This window comes from Aricia agestis, chromosome 18, assembly GCF_905147365.1.
Source record: "Aricia agestis chromosome 18, ilAriAges1.1, whole genome shotgun sequence".
In the NCBI taxonomy this organism is placed as follows: Eukaryota; Metazoa; Arthropoda; class Insecta; order Lepidoptera; family Lycaenidae; genus Aricia; species Aricia agestis.
The window spans coordinates 8,270,221-8,287,559 of NC_056423.1; the positions used below are offsets into that span (position 1 = coordinate 8,270,221).

Genomic DNA, 17,339 nt, shown 5'->3' on the forward strand with positions numbered 1-17,339 from the left:
AGTCTTACATGAATATTAGTAAAGTATGCAATTATAATATTTACTAAATGTAGAACCAACAGCGGTGACCACAGATAAATAATTTAGTATAGGAAAAAAAAAGAGATTAAGGAAGTAGAGAGTAAATTATATAAGTACTAGCTGTTGCCCGCGACTTCGTCCGCGTGGACTTCAGTTTATAGCGCGCGAATCGCGATGTCAACAAAATTGGTGTCAAAAGCTTTTATAAAAAAACCCTGGTACCCCTTAAATCAAAACACCCAATAACAGCTGTGCAGTGTGCACTGTATAACTTATTTCATTTTTTAAAATTAAACTTTATTTATGCCAAATTTTAAAGTATATTTAGCCCCCCATTACACAACTTTACCCATAAACTATTTATCATTGATAGGTTACGTCACTGCTCACTACATAGATAAAGTACTGAGTTATTTATTAACGTAGAATAGAAATAACAATCGAAAAAAATCGAAACCTGAATGTAAGGTGATACCACCTCTTATAGAAAGACTTTTGAGCAAGCGTCAGCGCGATGTAGGAGACGGCATGGCGCCATCTATTATGGATTTTTGGAACTAACTTAATTTGAACAAATTTACGCATTTTCACCCCCTTACAACCCTTTTTTCCAGTTAAAAAGTAGCCTATGTCCTTTCTCAGGCTTTAGACTATCTGTGTACAAAATTTCGTTACAATCGGTTCGGTAGTTTTGGCGTGAAAGCGGGACAGACAGACAGACAGACAGACAGAGATACTTTCGCATTTATAATATTAGTATAGATATAATTAATATATGGGTATATATTTGTGTGTCAATTGTGTGTTAAGTGTGTTTGTTAATAATAGTTAAAATAGTAGTAAAATTAAATTTAGTATAATTGTAAGTGTAATGTTTGTAATTTATTTATTGAAGAGGAATGCAAGGTTTTAATTATTTATAATATGTAAATTTTTAAGTCTATCTATAAGACATTTTTTATATTTGGCATGTTTGAGAGCAAATATATCTATATCATTGAAATGATTATTAAAGTTACGAACTATTCGAGTAATGGGGGATCGCATACCTGCGTTGGTTCGGCTAAATGGAGTAGCAAAAAAGTTATACTGTTTTCTTGAATGCGATCTAACAGGTACCCTGTAGCACAGTTTGTTAATTAAGAAATAGTTTGTTATATTAGTAAGTATGAAACTGTATGAAATAAAATATAATTAATACTAATATTATAAATGTGTCTGTCTGTACTCTATTACCTCTTCACGCTTATAAACCGCTGAACAGATTTTGATGACATTTGGTACGGGCATACTTTAAGGCCTGGGAAAAAAATTGGATAAATTTTATCCGGAAAAAATTATGTTCTAGTGTTATAATAAAATTTTATCTTCTTTCATGCTTTAGTAATTAACTCGTTAAACTCCTGGGTTGGACTAATTTTGAGTGGATCATTTTATAGCACAGATGTGAGTATTTAAAACTTTTAAAGTTTTACAACTAAAACAAACATAATTTAAAAAGTAAAAAATAAACATCACGGGATTTTTATTTTTTAATTCCGAAAAACGATAGACTATTTAGAGATTTCCGTTTCCTGCCCATTAGTCTACTACCGACAATAATTATTTTTCGTTCTATTTTTAATTGTTAAATCCTGGATCGCATACACACACGGACAAAATATTTTAAGAATGAGAATGAGAAGATAAAAATGAGGAGAGCTTGAGCATAACTTTAAGTTTAAATATTATTATCAGAAATTCACCAGACCTGTAATATAGAGCAAAGTCAATACAAAATCACTCTGACATTGGCAACTCACTGAGGCCGCCATAGTAAAAGAAGAAGAATTATTATCAGAAAAGATGTGTTAACTGTCAAGGGTCGATTTAGGGATCGTTCAAGTATTACGTAAGAACTCAAGGGGGGCGAGAGAATCAAGGATAGTTTTCACGCTTTTTGTTCCACTTGATAATATTCAGGACAGTGCAATTATTCATTAAAGAAGAAAATCTTATTGCCTGGAGAATCTGTCAAGGTAATTGTGGATAGCCTATCCGGCACTTTATCAGGAAGTGGTGAAACAGGCCCTACTGTTTCATCACTTCCTGATAAGGCTACCCACCAATTAACTTGACAGATACAGTATGGAGAATCTGTCAAAAAAGTTGTGAATAGCCTATTGGGCACTTTATCAGAAAGCGGTGAAACAGGCCCTTAATCTAAAACTACGACAACGGAAAGATTGACATAATGTAGAATCCATCAAAGCGTAAGTAATATTTAAATTTCATAACTCTAATCTTGTTATATTATAACCCGAAGGGCCTGATAACACCTACCGAGTACAGTGGCGAGACAGTGCAAGCAGACAATTATGCCGGGTCCAGACGAGTGTAACGTGTAATGTAACATTACGTGTAATTTAGCGTCAACAGTGTGGACGGCACACGAACTCAAAGCGAATTGTCCAAACGAGCCTTTGTGCTCGCGCGAAAACCGACAGCCGATGGATAAACCCCGAGCGTTACATGTAATGCTCGTAGTGCCGTCCACACGTAGAATTCGTGTTACATTACACGGTGAATTACATTTCACGTTACACTCGTCTGGACCCGGCTTTAGATTTGCCGAGAGCTCTCGCCACTCTACTCGGTAGGTGTAATCAAGGCATAACAGAACTGTCTGTTTTCAGAGAGTGAGAGTAGATTTAATTGTGCCGGTACAGTCAGTGGGCCGAAGCCAGTATCTCGCAATGCAAATTTGAAAGTGGTTTATCTGATACAGCTTACGTTGGATCAACAAGCTGGACGGTCACTACTAAGGAAACTCGATCGAGAACAATATTGGTTCTAGTGGATCCTAGAAAAGGCCAAATTACAAAAGATTGTTGGTTCTGAATAAAAAAACAAAAGACTACATAGGTTTGGATGTAACAGTGATCAGAGACAGACTAATCATATCCAATATACCGTACAATTCAAATAAGCTATAACAATAATTACGTGGTATTTATAAAGAAAACTCTTTAAGGCGAGGACAAACCCCATTTTGTTATTTATTGACTTGGTTTACCTAGTTCCAATATAATAATGAAATGTAAAAAATATGAGATATAAAGCAAAATATTTAAAAGGATTTAAATCATAAACATTTTAATAAAACGTAATACATTGGCTGTAATTAATTTACAAACTCACCTCCGACAAAAATCTTTATCATCGAAATATAAGTATTACTTAACTAGGATAACATACATTTTATTTGAATAAATTGTTAGTGAATCTATATTAAAAAGGCCTGAACCGAACAATTTTTTTTCTTAATATTTCTTTCCAAAGATATTTAAAAACACATGATAAATAACAGAGAAGATCCGCCCCTCGAAAGACTACATACGACTTCGGTTGTGTGCAAGGTTATCGTTTTGGAATTGAAGTAAGTGCTCGCCTTAAGCACTTAAAGGTGTGAATTCACAGAATATAAAAATGCTTCTATTAGAGCTATTAGGTTTGCTGGCAACAAGTTTAGTTTCACAATATCGAATTCAAGTTAACTCGAGTATCTGTAGTAGAGTAACGCTGGAACAGGACAGTTTTGACTCATTTGTATTCAAAACCGCTCTCGGTAAGATCAGGCTTGTGCCATGAATGCGATATTAATATGTAGATTGTAGATCAAAACATAAATTACTTTGCTATGTTAATTTCCGTCTTAATATCACAGAAATGCGGCACCAAATATTGTTAATATGAACAGCATATTTCTTATAGCCGAAGACGTTTATATATTTAGATTTTTGATATATATTTGATTCATATCAAATATGAATTCATTCAATTCATTCATATGAAGCGCAGTAAGAGATTCTAAAGGCATCCTCGTCCCGTCTTTTCAGGAGATGATAATAATCCAATTTTATAGATTACCTGGCTGATAGGAACTTTAAAGAGATGTTAAAAAGCTCTATAGACGGATACTTGACTGCGTGTGGCAGCCTTCTTAAACAAAATTGTATCATGACATTGCAAAGACACTAAAATCGTACTTATTTGCATCCATTTAGCCTTAAATAGGAATATAGGCTCGTTATTTTGGCAAACAAGGGTACAATCAATGTTAATGTCGCAGCCGACTGGTTAAATAGCCGTTCAATCAAACAGCTCGCCCTTTGACTGAACAACGCCATTCAATCACACGGCTAAACGTCGTTTAGCCGACTTGTTGACTACAACGTTCAACACTACAGCTAGACGACGCTTAGCCAACTGGTTTAATGGCAAATTAACTAGGGCGACCATTAGCTTAATATTATGTAATATTATGGGAGAATAGGAAAACTTTTTGTATTTTATTGAAAGATTCAAAATTCTGAGGCGTGTTTTGTGACGGTCGCCGGCTGCTGCCGCAGCCATGCAGCACAGTCACAGTTCTAACCTAACCTACTTTTGGACTTTCTGGATTGTGTTTGTTTTTGTTTTGGCGGGGGGCCCTTTTATTTGAGGACGGTCGCCGGCTGCTGCCGCAGCACGCTCGCTGCGCTCGCTCGGCTCCCTCTGTGTTGTGGTCTAAGTTCTAACCTAACCTAACCAACTTTTGGACTTTCTGGATTGTGTTTGTTTTTGTTTTGACGGGGGGGCTGTGCCCCCCGAACCCCCCTTTCAGGGGAGCTGCGTCCATTAATTTCATAATACCGTAATTTCTCCTCGAATATTTGTTGAAATTTTGATTCACTCGTCTGTGCCTCCATATTTTTATTTTATTATTAACTACTTTCTTTCCGAAAAACAACCACAAACACCCAGTTGACGCCATATTGTAAATAAAACGCACCTAGCGCCGCAGCGGTGCGCGCTGAACTACTTCAATTAGACGGCGGCTTTTGAATCAGCTGTAGTGTTGAACGTAATGAGCGACTAAAATATTCAATCTAAAAGCTAGCCGTGTGATTGAATGGCGTTGTTCAGTCAAAGGGCTAGCTGTTTGATTGAACGGCTATTTAAACCAGACGGCTGCGACATTAACATTGGTTAGCAATAATACGACAAGTAAAACTGTAAAGCGCGCAATACAAACTTAATATTGTACTCAAAAGGTTATAAAAACCAGCTCGAGTTGCCTTTTATGGATTTTTTCAAGTTTTTTTATTTCATCAATTACGCAAGAACATTTCGTGAAGGTCGTTCGATGTATAACTAACCTTTAATAAGATCTGAATTCAAGAAAGTAGCACAAGTCAATATTTAACAACTAGGTATTGCCCACGACTGAGTTTGGCGACGACAGAAACTTCTGCCACAACTTACTACGGCTTCCCTCTCGCGTTGACGTAATACATGAATGACCCTTGTGAGATTACCTAACCCATATCGTGTACACACCACACATTAACAAATCATTGCTTATTGGTTTAACTGTTGGCACTGTAGTGCCATAGTACTCATTTGTCGTGTAGGTGTTAAGAGGCAAAAACTCATGGAAAACACTAGAATGTTCGATCACCATAATGGTATGATGGAATGTCTTACGACTTACACCCACTAGGGTTGCCAACAGCGGTAGCTTTTACTTTTGACATAATAAATTATTTTTGGAAAGTTTTAATTAAAAATATTCATATCATACGCTTTAGCAATTATTATAAAACTCTGAAATACAATATTCTTCGAAAAGCTTAAGTCTTGTCTAACAGGTTTTTAGAAAAAGCTGGTTTCAGAATAGAGCTGCAATCTATCTTCATTAGTCTATCAACATTTTATTCAAGAGAAATTGATATGAAATTAATTCTCATGAGTCATTGAGAGTGTCTCAGTTCAACACACATAAAATTTTATTGATTGTTATTCAATATTCTAATAATTCAATGAAATAGAAATGGACTTGGACACTGAACTAACTTAAAACTAAGGATAATATTATGTAGTTCCATGAAAAGTGTCTTGGACCCTAATCCCAAAAGTTAGATAGTCACAATTTAATAAATAAAACAATATCTGGACAAGAAGCTAAGCCCATAGCAGCTCTCATGCGTCAGTAGAACAAACTAAAATGACACACACTCCTAGAAAGGAGATGACACCGATTGTAGAAACAATAGTTCATGAGGCGTTGACGATATTCATTCAACACTTTAACAATGACAGAATAATAAAGAGAGTTTCCATTTTGGTGTTGCTCAAGGGCCAATAAAAAAAAAAAACGTTTTAAACAAAAAAAAAACTATGTATAGATACATATTAAACTCAAAGGTGACTGACTGACTGATTGACATAGTGATCTATCAACGCACAGCCCAAACCACTAGACGGATCGGGCTGAAATTTGGCATGCAGGTAGATGTTATGATGTAGGCATCCGCTAAGAAAGGATTTTGATAAATTCTAACCCCAAGGGGTTCAAATAGGGGATAAAAGTTTGTATATTATAATACTTCTTAACGCGAGCGAAGCCGCGGGCAAAAGCTCGTCTGAAATAAATTCCATCTCCATTAAGAAAGAGCTCCAAGTCAAGTTTCATTCGAATCTCAAAGTTCATGCAAAATATGACACTCATAAAGTTCTATGACTACTCGTGATTAAGGTCCAATTAACGAATTCGTGATGCTATCACTTATCAACACCCAATTAAACGAGCTGCCCAAACGGTAGATTCGGAGATAATTAATTGAGTTTAAACTAGATCGCTATCTATGCTAACGTATACGTACATACACGTTTTGCCTTCGTTAACGAAGACGTAATGCACGTGGAACATTTAAAGATGTCAAACTAATGAGGCTTTTTAGGGACGTCTATAAATCCGTAAGTTTATTTTAGAATTTTTTGACCCCCTGCCACCCTCACACTAGGCTTGAGTTTCGGATTGACCCCTCTTCCCCCTGCCTTACGTAACAAATGAGCGCCCCTTTTAAAACACCTTAGGAAGTGGAAGAATGGAAGACCGGTCAGTAACTAATAGGAAATACTTTTTTCGCTAGCTAATTATTTCCACAAGATAACCAAACTTACATTTTCCCCAAAAAACTATCCTTTGTACCATCGAGGAAATTGATTCCTAGGCAGTTGACAGACCAGCGTCATTTGGTCTTATCATGTCAATTCAATATTAATTGTGATCTGTCGGTTGGGTTTCACATAACGCGACCAAACTACGCAGATCGCCCATCTGCCTAGGTGATTCCTATGTATACTTCTCTGATAGTACTTTCTAAAATCTCATCCTAATCGGTTCAGCCGTTTAAGCGTAAAGACTAAAGAGGTTACAAACGGACAGACTATTATTGTTATTATTAGAATAAATTATTGTTATTATTAGAAGGACAGCGGGGCTAAAATGGTCACATTTAGCAATTCCTCTCAATCAATTCAGCAAATGAATTGTCAAAACTGTCAAACTGATAAATGTCAACTCAGTACAAAAATACAGAAATGAATTGCAAGCAGAGTTGCATTTTACGATTTTAGAAAAATGAATCATATTATGATTCATATCATGATTCTTCAAAGCGACCATTTTAGCCCCGCAGATCACAGAAGGTTATTGACATTTTCCTGGGATATTGCGCTAGAATCTAGATGCACTAGATGAGCGCAGCTCTCAAGCAGCTTCGATCAAGATGCCTTGAAGTTTCCTTTTTAGGCCAAGTAGCCTGCCTTACTTAGAAAGGCTAGGCTGTGTAAAAGACAAAATCTTTAACCATACAGTTGCTGGATCTTTAAGTAAAAGGCATTGTATCTATATATTAATACGTGAGCCAAAAACTTTGTATCCCTTTTGACGAAAAATGGGGAAACGTAGGTGAATGAAATTTTGCACAGTTATAGTTTATATGGTGAAGGAGTGCATCGAGCTAATATTATTTTGAAATTATGCTTTTATCATATATTTTTTTAACAAATAAAACATTACACACACTACAACACACACACTAGGAAAACTGACAGATTTTTGAGTGACAAGCTTATACATACGAATTATACTCTTTTATTTATGGTTGAAGTCTGTTGACAACAAGGTGACAAATTGAAAATGGATTATAGTTTTTTTTTAAATTGAATCTTAGATACTATTAGACAATGCTCACACGGCCTGTCTGATATAAGCTAAGTCCCAGAGACAAGAGTTGAAAAAAATATGATAAAGTCAATATTTTTTTACAAAAGGTAGTAGTCCTAATGTCATTGAAAGTTGAAACTAAGGTCGAATTTCGACCATTGGGCGATCTCTAGTAAAAATTAATATAGATTTTTACGCTAAGTACTCACATGCGGTTTTGCTCGATAGTTTTACTCCAAATCGAGTAATAATTACTCTGTGGACCGCAAAACTGACAGCTCGAAGGCTCGCATCGAGCCGGCTTGATGGAATTAAAATATATATATCGATTTAGAATAAAACTGTCGAGCAATGCCACAGAATATATATTAGTAGTACCAGCAATGCTGAATGTGTGGACGAAATCCCGAGCCGCGGGTTTTGCTCGACGTTATTGCTCGATCGAGCAAAACCATACGTGAGTACTTAGCATTAGAAGGGCTATAAACTATGTAGAATTAAAAAGGAAAATTACGAGTATTTATATTGTAGGTATTGTGGTAATTCAACCAGCTGACCGTCGAACCATGTGATGGCACTAGAATCTAGATGATGATGAAGTAAGCATAGTGGGAATATAAGTGTAAACCCTAAAAGGAGATGTCCACTAAGCATGGTGTACTTGGTCAAGCCAAAGGCCACAAGATCATAGTTATCAGCTCAGGTCCCATCGAAGAAGTTGATTCCTTGGCAGATGGGGGGCCTACGTAGTTTGGTCGAGTTATGTCAAACACAGCCGACAGATCACAATTAACATTAAATCGATATGATCCGACAAAATGACGCTGGTCCGCCATCTGCCTATGAATTCAATTTATTCGATGGTACATAAAAACTCGCTCAGAAAAGTGAAAACTTCCATAGCGCGTTTCAGAATTGTAGCACTAATTGATCCACAGGTTATTCACCTCATATGGCCTAAAAACCCTCGAACTGCAAATCAATACTTAGGGTTATTGACTTCCTAGATTTGTTTACGTAGTCAAAATCGCGTGAAAAGTCTAGACTCAACTTGTACCTGGTGGCCTATAATTGGCTTACTCGAGGCCCTAATTCTGCTTTTTAATCCGACATTAATACAGCTTTAGCCCGGCCGTACATTATCCGAATTTTTTATCAGAAAAATTCGGACGCCCCACCCCGCTCATACATTTTGACATGTCAGAATTCTGATAGTATACGGGGTCCACAACAAGATGTAGGTATATGAACAGAGTGCGTTCCGACTTCCGGCGCGGCGGGGCGTCCGAATAATCAGAATCAGCGGTAATTGGCGTGAAAAGACTAAATGAACTTAGAGAGCTCCTGGCTAGTTGGCTCTGATAACAAGTTACGGGCTATTATAGTAGTTAACACAACCTTTATTAGGTTGCAACACGCAAACAAGTAAAGCTTCCCTTGAGACATGAAGCAAGAAATGCGGAACCCTTACCTAAAAATATCAGAAAGAAAAATCCATACTAATATTATAAATGCGAAAGTATATCTGTCTGTCTGTCTCGCTTTCACGCCAAAACTACTGAACCGATTGCAATGAAATTTTGTACACAGTTATTCTAGAGTCTGAGAAAGGACATAGGCTACATTTTGATGTGGGAAAATATCTTATTTCCATGAAAATATCGATGAAAATTAATTCGCATTGCGCGTGGCCAGCGCTCATCCCGGGGGTCCTGGGTTCGAGTCCCGCAGGCGGAACAAAAAGTTTTCAATGTTCCTGGGTCTTGGATCTTAAATATATTTATGTATAATATTATAAAAAATCCAGATATATATATCGATGCAATGAACATTTTAGTTCTAATACGATTCAACAGATGGCGTTTTATTTTTTACTTTATTGTAACATAGAACTAATCATACTTATTAGTTACTAGCTGTTGCCCGCGACTTCGTCCGCGTGGACTTTAGTTTATAAAGCGCGATGTCAACAAAATTGGTGTCAAAAGCTTTTATAAAAAAACCCTGGTGCCCCTTAAATCAATACAGCTGTGCAGTGTGCACACCAGGGCTGTAGCTAAAGTCAGATTTGAGGTAGGGCAGCATTGGTTACAGGTAGGGCGGAAGTAAAAAAAAATCATAATTGATTGATTTTCTTGGGTTTTGGTATTTTTAAGGTAGGGCATTATGATTTTAAGGTAGGGCATTGCCCCACAATGCCCCCCCCCCCCCTAGCTACGGCCGTGGTGCACACAATAAGTATTTCATTTTTTTATATAAGTACTGAGTTATTTAATACCGTAGAATAGATATAACAATCGAAAAAAATCGAAACTTAAATTCGTGTATGTCATCTCACACCTGGCCCTAGATGTGGGCCTGGGTGGGGAAACATGGCCAGGGGCTAAGCCCCTCTACATATTGTGAAGTTCCGTGATTAGAGACGCACCGGGTTACAGCCCTGGTGCGTGAAAGAGACTATTTTTAGGGGGTAAATCCCCGCGTTATCGCAGGGCAAACCCAGGTTGAAACTCAAATGTAAGATGATACCACCTCTTATAGAAATACTTTTAAGCAAGCGTCAGCGCGATGTAGAAGACGCACGGCGCCATCTATTATGAATTTTTGGAACTAACTCAATTTAAACAAATTTACGCATTTTCACCCCCTGACAACCCTTTTTTCCAGTAAAGTAGCCTATGTCCTTTCTCAGGCTTTAGACTATCTGTATACAAAATTGCATTACAATCGGTTCTGGCGTTTGGCGTGAAAGCGAGACTGACAGACAGACAGAGATACTTTCACATTTATAATATTAGTATAGATTATGTGCACACTGCACAGCTGTTTTTGGGTATTTTGATTAATTAAGGGCCGCGCTACACCGAAATGGCAGCGGCGAGGCGAGCACTTTCAGCGCTGCCATTCCGGTGTAGCGCGGCCCTACTAGGTCTCCATGACGCTCGAGTGACTTCAAAAATAGCACCCTCCCCTCCCCTAGTATTATGAGCTGTTATAACTTATAACAAGAAATGAACTATTTGATTTAACCTTCAACAAATATATTTCCAAGGATAATAATACGATCTTAGATACTTATACAATTTCAAAGAAAAATATTGTTGGACAGGACAGGGGAATATTTTTGGAACTTTTCGCAATAGCTATAGTCATTTTATCCAATCCAGCCGATTGTATTTCAATAAAGAATGTTCCAACTTGCTCCAATATCACACAAAAGGTCGGTTGAAAGTCTTCATGACGAGATCGAATCTTGACCGCTAAAGTATTGCCCTGACACCATTCTGCGAGTGTCATTCGAGCGAGAAGAGATTTATTAAGTTCTACGAATAATAAATACAACTGAAGAATAACTGAGTCAAAAAAGGTTGCACGAAATGCATTTTTTTTCTGGCCGACACGGCATGTGCCTCATTCCGTTTGAGGAGGAGGATAATATTATGTAGGTATGTAGGTCGCTGTGCCCGAAAAGATGGTAGTGGTCTACCCACTAAAACTCGCCGGGACTTCAACAGAATCCAATCTTGCCGAAGCCACGGGAACATCAAGACCTCCGCGACAGTAAAAAGCATATTGGTTGTCAAATTCGGGTCAGTTGTAAGATTTTCGTTGCCCTAGCTATGGTTGCCCTTGTTTATGTCAATAACTGGAACCAGCTTTAGCAGTTCAGCGTTCTCAAAAATTAAAGTTAGTGTTCCATACTGTATTCTATTCCGATGATATCTTTTTAAGAACCAATCTGTTCACAATCATTTGAAGGTCTACGTTGGAACTTGGACCATATCGTCATGATCGCGAATATCACTAGCCTGCACGATGCAATAGGATCTAAGCGCACGGAAGTGCGCAAGCCAAGTTCTAGCAACAGGCTGCGCTTGCCTCTATTTACAAACCGAAAACCTGCCAAGTTTAAATTAGAAGTATTATGGATCAGGCTATTGATGATGATTATTTTCAATTTTGAAGTGCATATAAACTTGGCATTGGATTGGATTTCAACTGTTTTTTAGGCGAAAATTATTAGCCGATAGGAACTTGGTCCCCTTTTTAACAGGTACTGTTTTTGGTGGGATCAGAATATGAGATAAGCATGCTTACACTTACTGCCAGGCATCGGCGTGATGGCCTTCTCCCCGTCGTATCTGAACATCTGGAGAGTCGCCATCGTCGCCTTCAGCTGCTCGTACTCGCGCGCCATCTGTTTCTGTACCTGAAACAAGAACGAAGGGTTTATGATCCTCGGGGTCACACAGAGAGTGTAAAGGCAAGGGTAAGTAGAATAGAGAGGTAACAGGCAGACGCATCGCATAAGTTGCAGTCGGGACTCGGGACCCGCGACTGCTCTGGAGCGGTCGGGTTGAAATTTGCACCGACCGCTCAAGAACTGCTCGAGCGGTCCAGGTATTGCGGATATGAATTTAGTATAAAAACTGCAGATCGCCGTGCGGCAACCGCATCGTCATCAGTCTCGACTGCAAGTCTTAAGCGGGGCTAATTGACTACCGGGCCGCCCGCTACGGGCCGCCCGTCACGGGCAGGTCTGTCGCATGTCTGCTCGTCAATTCCTAGGTACGGGCACAGACTCTGTGCCCGTGTAGTCCCGTGTAATCGCGGGCGGCCCGGTAGTCAATTCCCCGCTTAAGGCCGTAGCGCGTACGTCCGTCTATGGCCGGCCTAGGCATACGCATTGTCGGTACTTCCATCCATGAATTTTTGACATTTTTATCTAAAGGTTTGCTTGAACGCGTTAATCTCAGGAACTACAGGTCCGATTTAAAACTTATTTCAGTGTTAGATAGCTCATTTATTGAGTAAGACTATAGGCTAAGACTAATACGAATAATACGAAACGAAGAAACTCAGGAAAATGTGGGAAAAACGGGGGAAATAATATTAGAAATTACAAACTACTGGAGCAATTTTTATGGCAATATTTGGCACAGATATAGAGGAGACCAAGTGAAGGGAGTAGGGACATAAGAGCTATCTTTTATCGGAAAATGTACGGTTTCCGTAAAATTCCTTATTTACGCGGGAGAAGCCGCGCGGGTCATCTAGTCTTTAATAAAACATCATTGCCTACTAATAATAATTGTAATCGGGGTACTGTTACCAATACAGAAAGATAAGGTGTATGTTTGCGTAACATTTCTCGGAAACTTTACTTCACAGTTCGCTGGATGTGACACAATATGAACTTCTTACATCCAATCACATGGATTATGACACCCACTAGATATTGCTGATATTATCCACCTCCAAAACAAGAGAGATCTGATCTGAAGAATCATATATGTCTATTCCTGGGTCTGGACTCAGGGCAAGCTTATAAATTTACTGCAGTAGGTATAATGATTAATGTACAAACGTAAACAATCAAAATAACACTAGAAAGAGATGTAAAACTTTGCCGGACTAATGAAGAAGCCAAAATGGTGAATACTGCCCCTCAATAGAAACGGGATGTTTGATGCAGAGTCGACTTAGTTCCGAAGTTCGCATCGCAATCGAGGTTGAATCAACATTGTATTAAACTCAAATCAAATTATTACGAGTCATTACTTTTTCGACGCTACGCGATTTTTAAGAATGCACCTGACCCTAACTTGACTACATACTTAAACCTAGATCTCAAAATCTGTAAGGTCTAGAAAACTTCCAGTTCATGAAGAAATGCTCAAGACGAAAACACGATTAAGTACTGAACAAATGCTCGATAGTTTCTTTTTTACAAAAAACCTTGTTTTAGACACATTTTTGCTTAGATCTTCGAAGTTTACTGTCTTTTCTTTAATATTTTTAATATCTAAAAAGGCATTGATAAAACCTAAATTTGCTCAACATATTTTTTTCATAATCATTATAGTTCGTCTTTTATTCATACTAACTTGGCGATGATTCCGCGTCGTCCTTTTTCACCTGGCATATAAAAGACGGGCGTGAGTGTGAAGAGAGAAGGACGATGTTTGATTTTTTTGGGTCAGTAGCTCTTTTAAGCTACACTAATAGCCAACAAAGCTGTTGAACCAGAGACTCCGCCCTCCGGTCAAAAAACCTCTGAAACCGTTCGTAAAAGGCGTTACGGAAAATCAATCGATTTCCATACTTTCAATTAATCCATTGGCTACATGGAAACGGTCGAAATTGATTAACACTTTACCACGAAGTCACGTGTGATTTTGTGGAATCACCGATCGGCACGTTCCTACGGCGGAGGGCCTTACTCCCGAAATACGATTTCGATTATGAATTGAATTCGATGTCGATTATGTACGATACGTGATCCGTAAGAAAAAACTCGAATCAAGATTGATTCCTTGAGCAAACGTCAAATTCTCGATCATGATTAGTTACAAATTGAGCCACCGCACGATCGCGCACTAGTGTAGATGTCGGGACTTGGGAGTTGGGATTGGGAGTACCAAACTCTATTGGGTTGGGAGTTGGGACCGAGTTGATTTGAATACTCGATCATGTACTGACAGGAGTAAGGGGCTACATTATACTCTCTGTTGTTTAATGTATCCCACTTAATGCTTCGTTCCTTGTTCATTCTAGTTTGTTTCCGACAGGAAACAAACTAGAATGTTTGAGAAAACTACAAAATATGTCAAATTGACATTTCATTACAATACTACAGTTCTGTCTTGTATTGTAAAGTAGGTATACATTTAGATTTATCACATCTGTCGCAAGGTTATCATGACCTTCGAAACCTTAATGTTTATTGATTGGCCCCAAAATATACACCTATATTATGGTACATCCTACGTCGCAGCCTTGCTAAGGACGTAGGGCCACGCGTGTAGTTTGTACGCTAATTAGGTATACCGATTTAAAGCAACTTGTCAAAGTGTTTACTGTTTGCGTATAACGTTTTTCCGGGACCTAATTCTAGTAGGTCGATTTTCGTTTGATGGTTTTATTTACAGTCATATTATATCCGAGGTACGTGGTTGAATACTAAAAAAAAATTTTTCGTTACATGATTTGGATAATTAGAGTTGTGTTACTTGATTTTGGTAAAACGCGTTAATTTCATGTTTTAGTTCTTGAAATTTAGGTAGTATTTATGTTTAAAATAGTTTTGCACTGTCTAACCGCCGTACTCAGAGACATTTAATTATGATTAACCTTCAATTTAATGAAGAGTTTGACAGATAATGTATGGGGCTTATGTCAAAATTTTGAATTAATCACATTTAACTAATTAATGTTCCACTCTGAGTACGGCCGTAACTATCATATTATCATCAAAAGATCTGTATCAAAAATACTATCATAAAAATATTAAAATAGCCTTGAAAAAAGAGGATGCATAAATATTATTGTCAATAATTCTCACATAAATTATGTTTTCAGAAGTCGTTATTTAAGCATATTAAATGTTTTAATTGCATTTTTTATAATCAGGTATCGAGGTAACTTAATTATTCAAATTTCTCGGAATCAGCACATGAAATGTTTCTCCTTGCAACAGTATTATTTTTTACCAACCTATAATACATATTATATTTGTATTAGGGTTGTTGAGGAAGTGATTATGAGGAAGAGGAGGAGGAAGAGGAATTGTCACGCGCAAATTTTGAGGATGCGGATGAGGAAGAGGATATTTTATGAGGAAGAGGATGCGGATGAGGAAGCGGAAGAGGAAGCGGATGAGGAAGAGGAAGATAAAAAATTATAAATACTAGCGGACCCAACCCAAACTTTTGTCCTGTCTGTACTTTGTACATAACGTACTAGGTACATACATTACACAAAAATTAATTAAAAGGGCATTTTCCAGTGAACCAAACTATGAATCTAAATTCTAAACCATTCTCAAAACACACACAATAAAGAATCATCAAAATCAGTCTAGCAATAAGGGCCGCGCTACATCGGAATGACAGCGGCGAGGCGAGCGCTTTCAGTGTCATATAAGTATATGATTTTAAACTTTATCTTCATTATTGTAATACATAGTACCGCTTGAGAAGTCTACGGCCGCCCGTGGCCGCTATACTATGTATTACAAAAATGAAGATAAAGTTTAAAATCTTATGACACTGAAAGTGCTCGCGTCGCCGCTGCCATTCTGGTGTGTCGCGGCCCTTAGGCTGTTTAGACACACGCCGCAGCGGCGCCGTTGCAATACTCATCTTTGCACTTCTATGGGCCCTCAGGGAGAAACCACACGGGTGCGGTGCGGCACCGCACCGGCGCCGCGCCGCCGCGCCAGAGCGTGATTGGATACGCGACGCGTATGTGCAGTGTAATTCCTCATAAATTCCTCTTAAATTTTGAGGAAGCGATAGCGGAAGAGGAATTTTTATTTTTATTTATGAGGAATGCGGTAACGGTTGAGTAACCCAAAATATTGCGGAACTTCCTCATTATGAGGAAGCGGAAGAGGACTCCTCAGCAACCCTAATTTGTATATTTTGTTTTTAGAGACATTATTCTGTGATCTGTCCCACTGCTGGGCAAAGGCCTTCCAAAAGATAATATTCTATTCCATTCTAGCGCACCAGCAGACCAGATTGACTGGTATCAGGTATGCATCCGTGATCCGCACGTTTTTTGACTGGAGTTTATCTATTCAACAGCGTTGTCAATAGGTTTACGTTTCGGGCTTTCGGCGTTATCGTTAGCCAATAGAAAGAGCCAATGAATAGATAAACTTTTGTCAAAAAGATTTAAGTACTTAAACTAGATGACGCCCGCAATTCCCTTGCACCAAAATTCGTGATTAAACGTTTTTGCGCAATAAAAACTATCCTAAGTATTACTTTTCCCGGGATTCAATACCAAGTTTCATCAAAATCGCTTCAGCGGTTTGGGCGTGAAGAGAAAACAGACCGACAGACACACTTTTACAGTCCGTCAAGAAAGTGAAGAAATTAAAAAGTGGCAACATCGTAGTGTCATTCCTTTCAAATCAATCTAAGAAAAAAGGGATGACACTACGATGTTGCCACTTTTTAATTTCTTCACTTTCTTGACGGACTATACATTATAGTGATTGTAGATTTACTCGCAAGTGGCAACCCTACTTATCAAATGGGAGATTAAGCGTCACTTGACGCCGTAAAGAGGCTACCATTGTTCCGAGTTTCCGAGTTTACACCTCACTTTCTCGGAACACCGTCGATCATGGAGCGATCAAGTGTCGCTAATTACATGCGAACTTTTTGTTACGCAACAAAGAAAGGCCATAAATGAACACTTTTACGAGATGTCTAAGGTTCCTTACACACTGCGACTTTTATCAGCGATGCAGTCGCGATGCTGACGCGAT

At 38.2% G+C, this 17,339-nt stretch overlaps 1 protein-coding gene across 5 annotated transcripts in view; it reads right to left on the reverse strand.

Moving 5' to 3' along the window:
• LOC121736146 (katanin p60 ATPase-containing subunit A-like 1) overlaps positions 1-17,339 on the reverse strand; it is a 53,360-nt gene that overhangs the window by 11,056 nt on the left and 24,965 nt on the right. For 3 of the 5 annotated variants that reach the window (XM_042127224.1, XM_042127227.1, XM_042127226.1), the window contains exon 2: positions 12,155-12,266. In XM_042127224.1, coding sequence (XP_041983158.1) covers positions 12,155-12,266 — 112 coding nt within the window. The remainder of the gene's footprint in view (positions 1-12,154; positions 12,267-17,339) is intronic. The other 2 variants (XM_042127225.1, XM_042127228.1) reach the window with 1 other exon arrangement.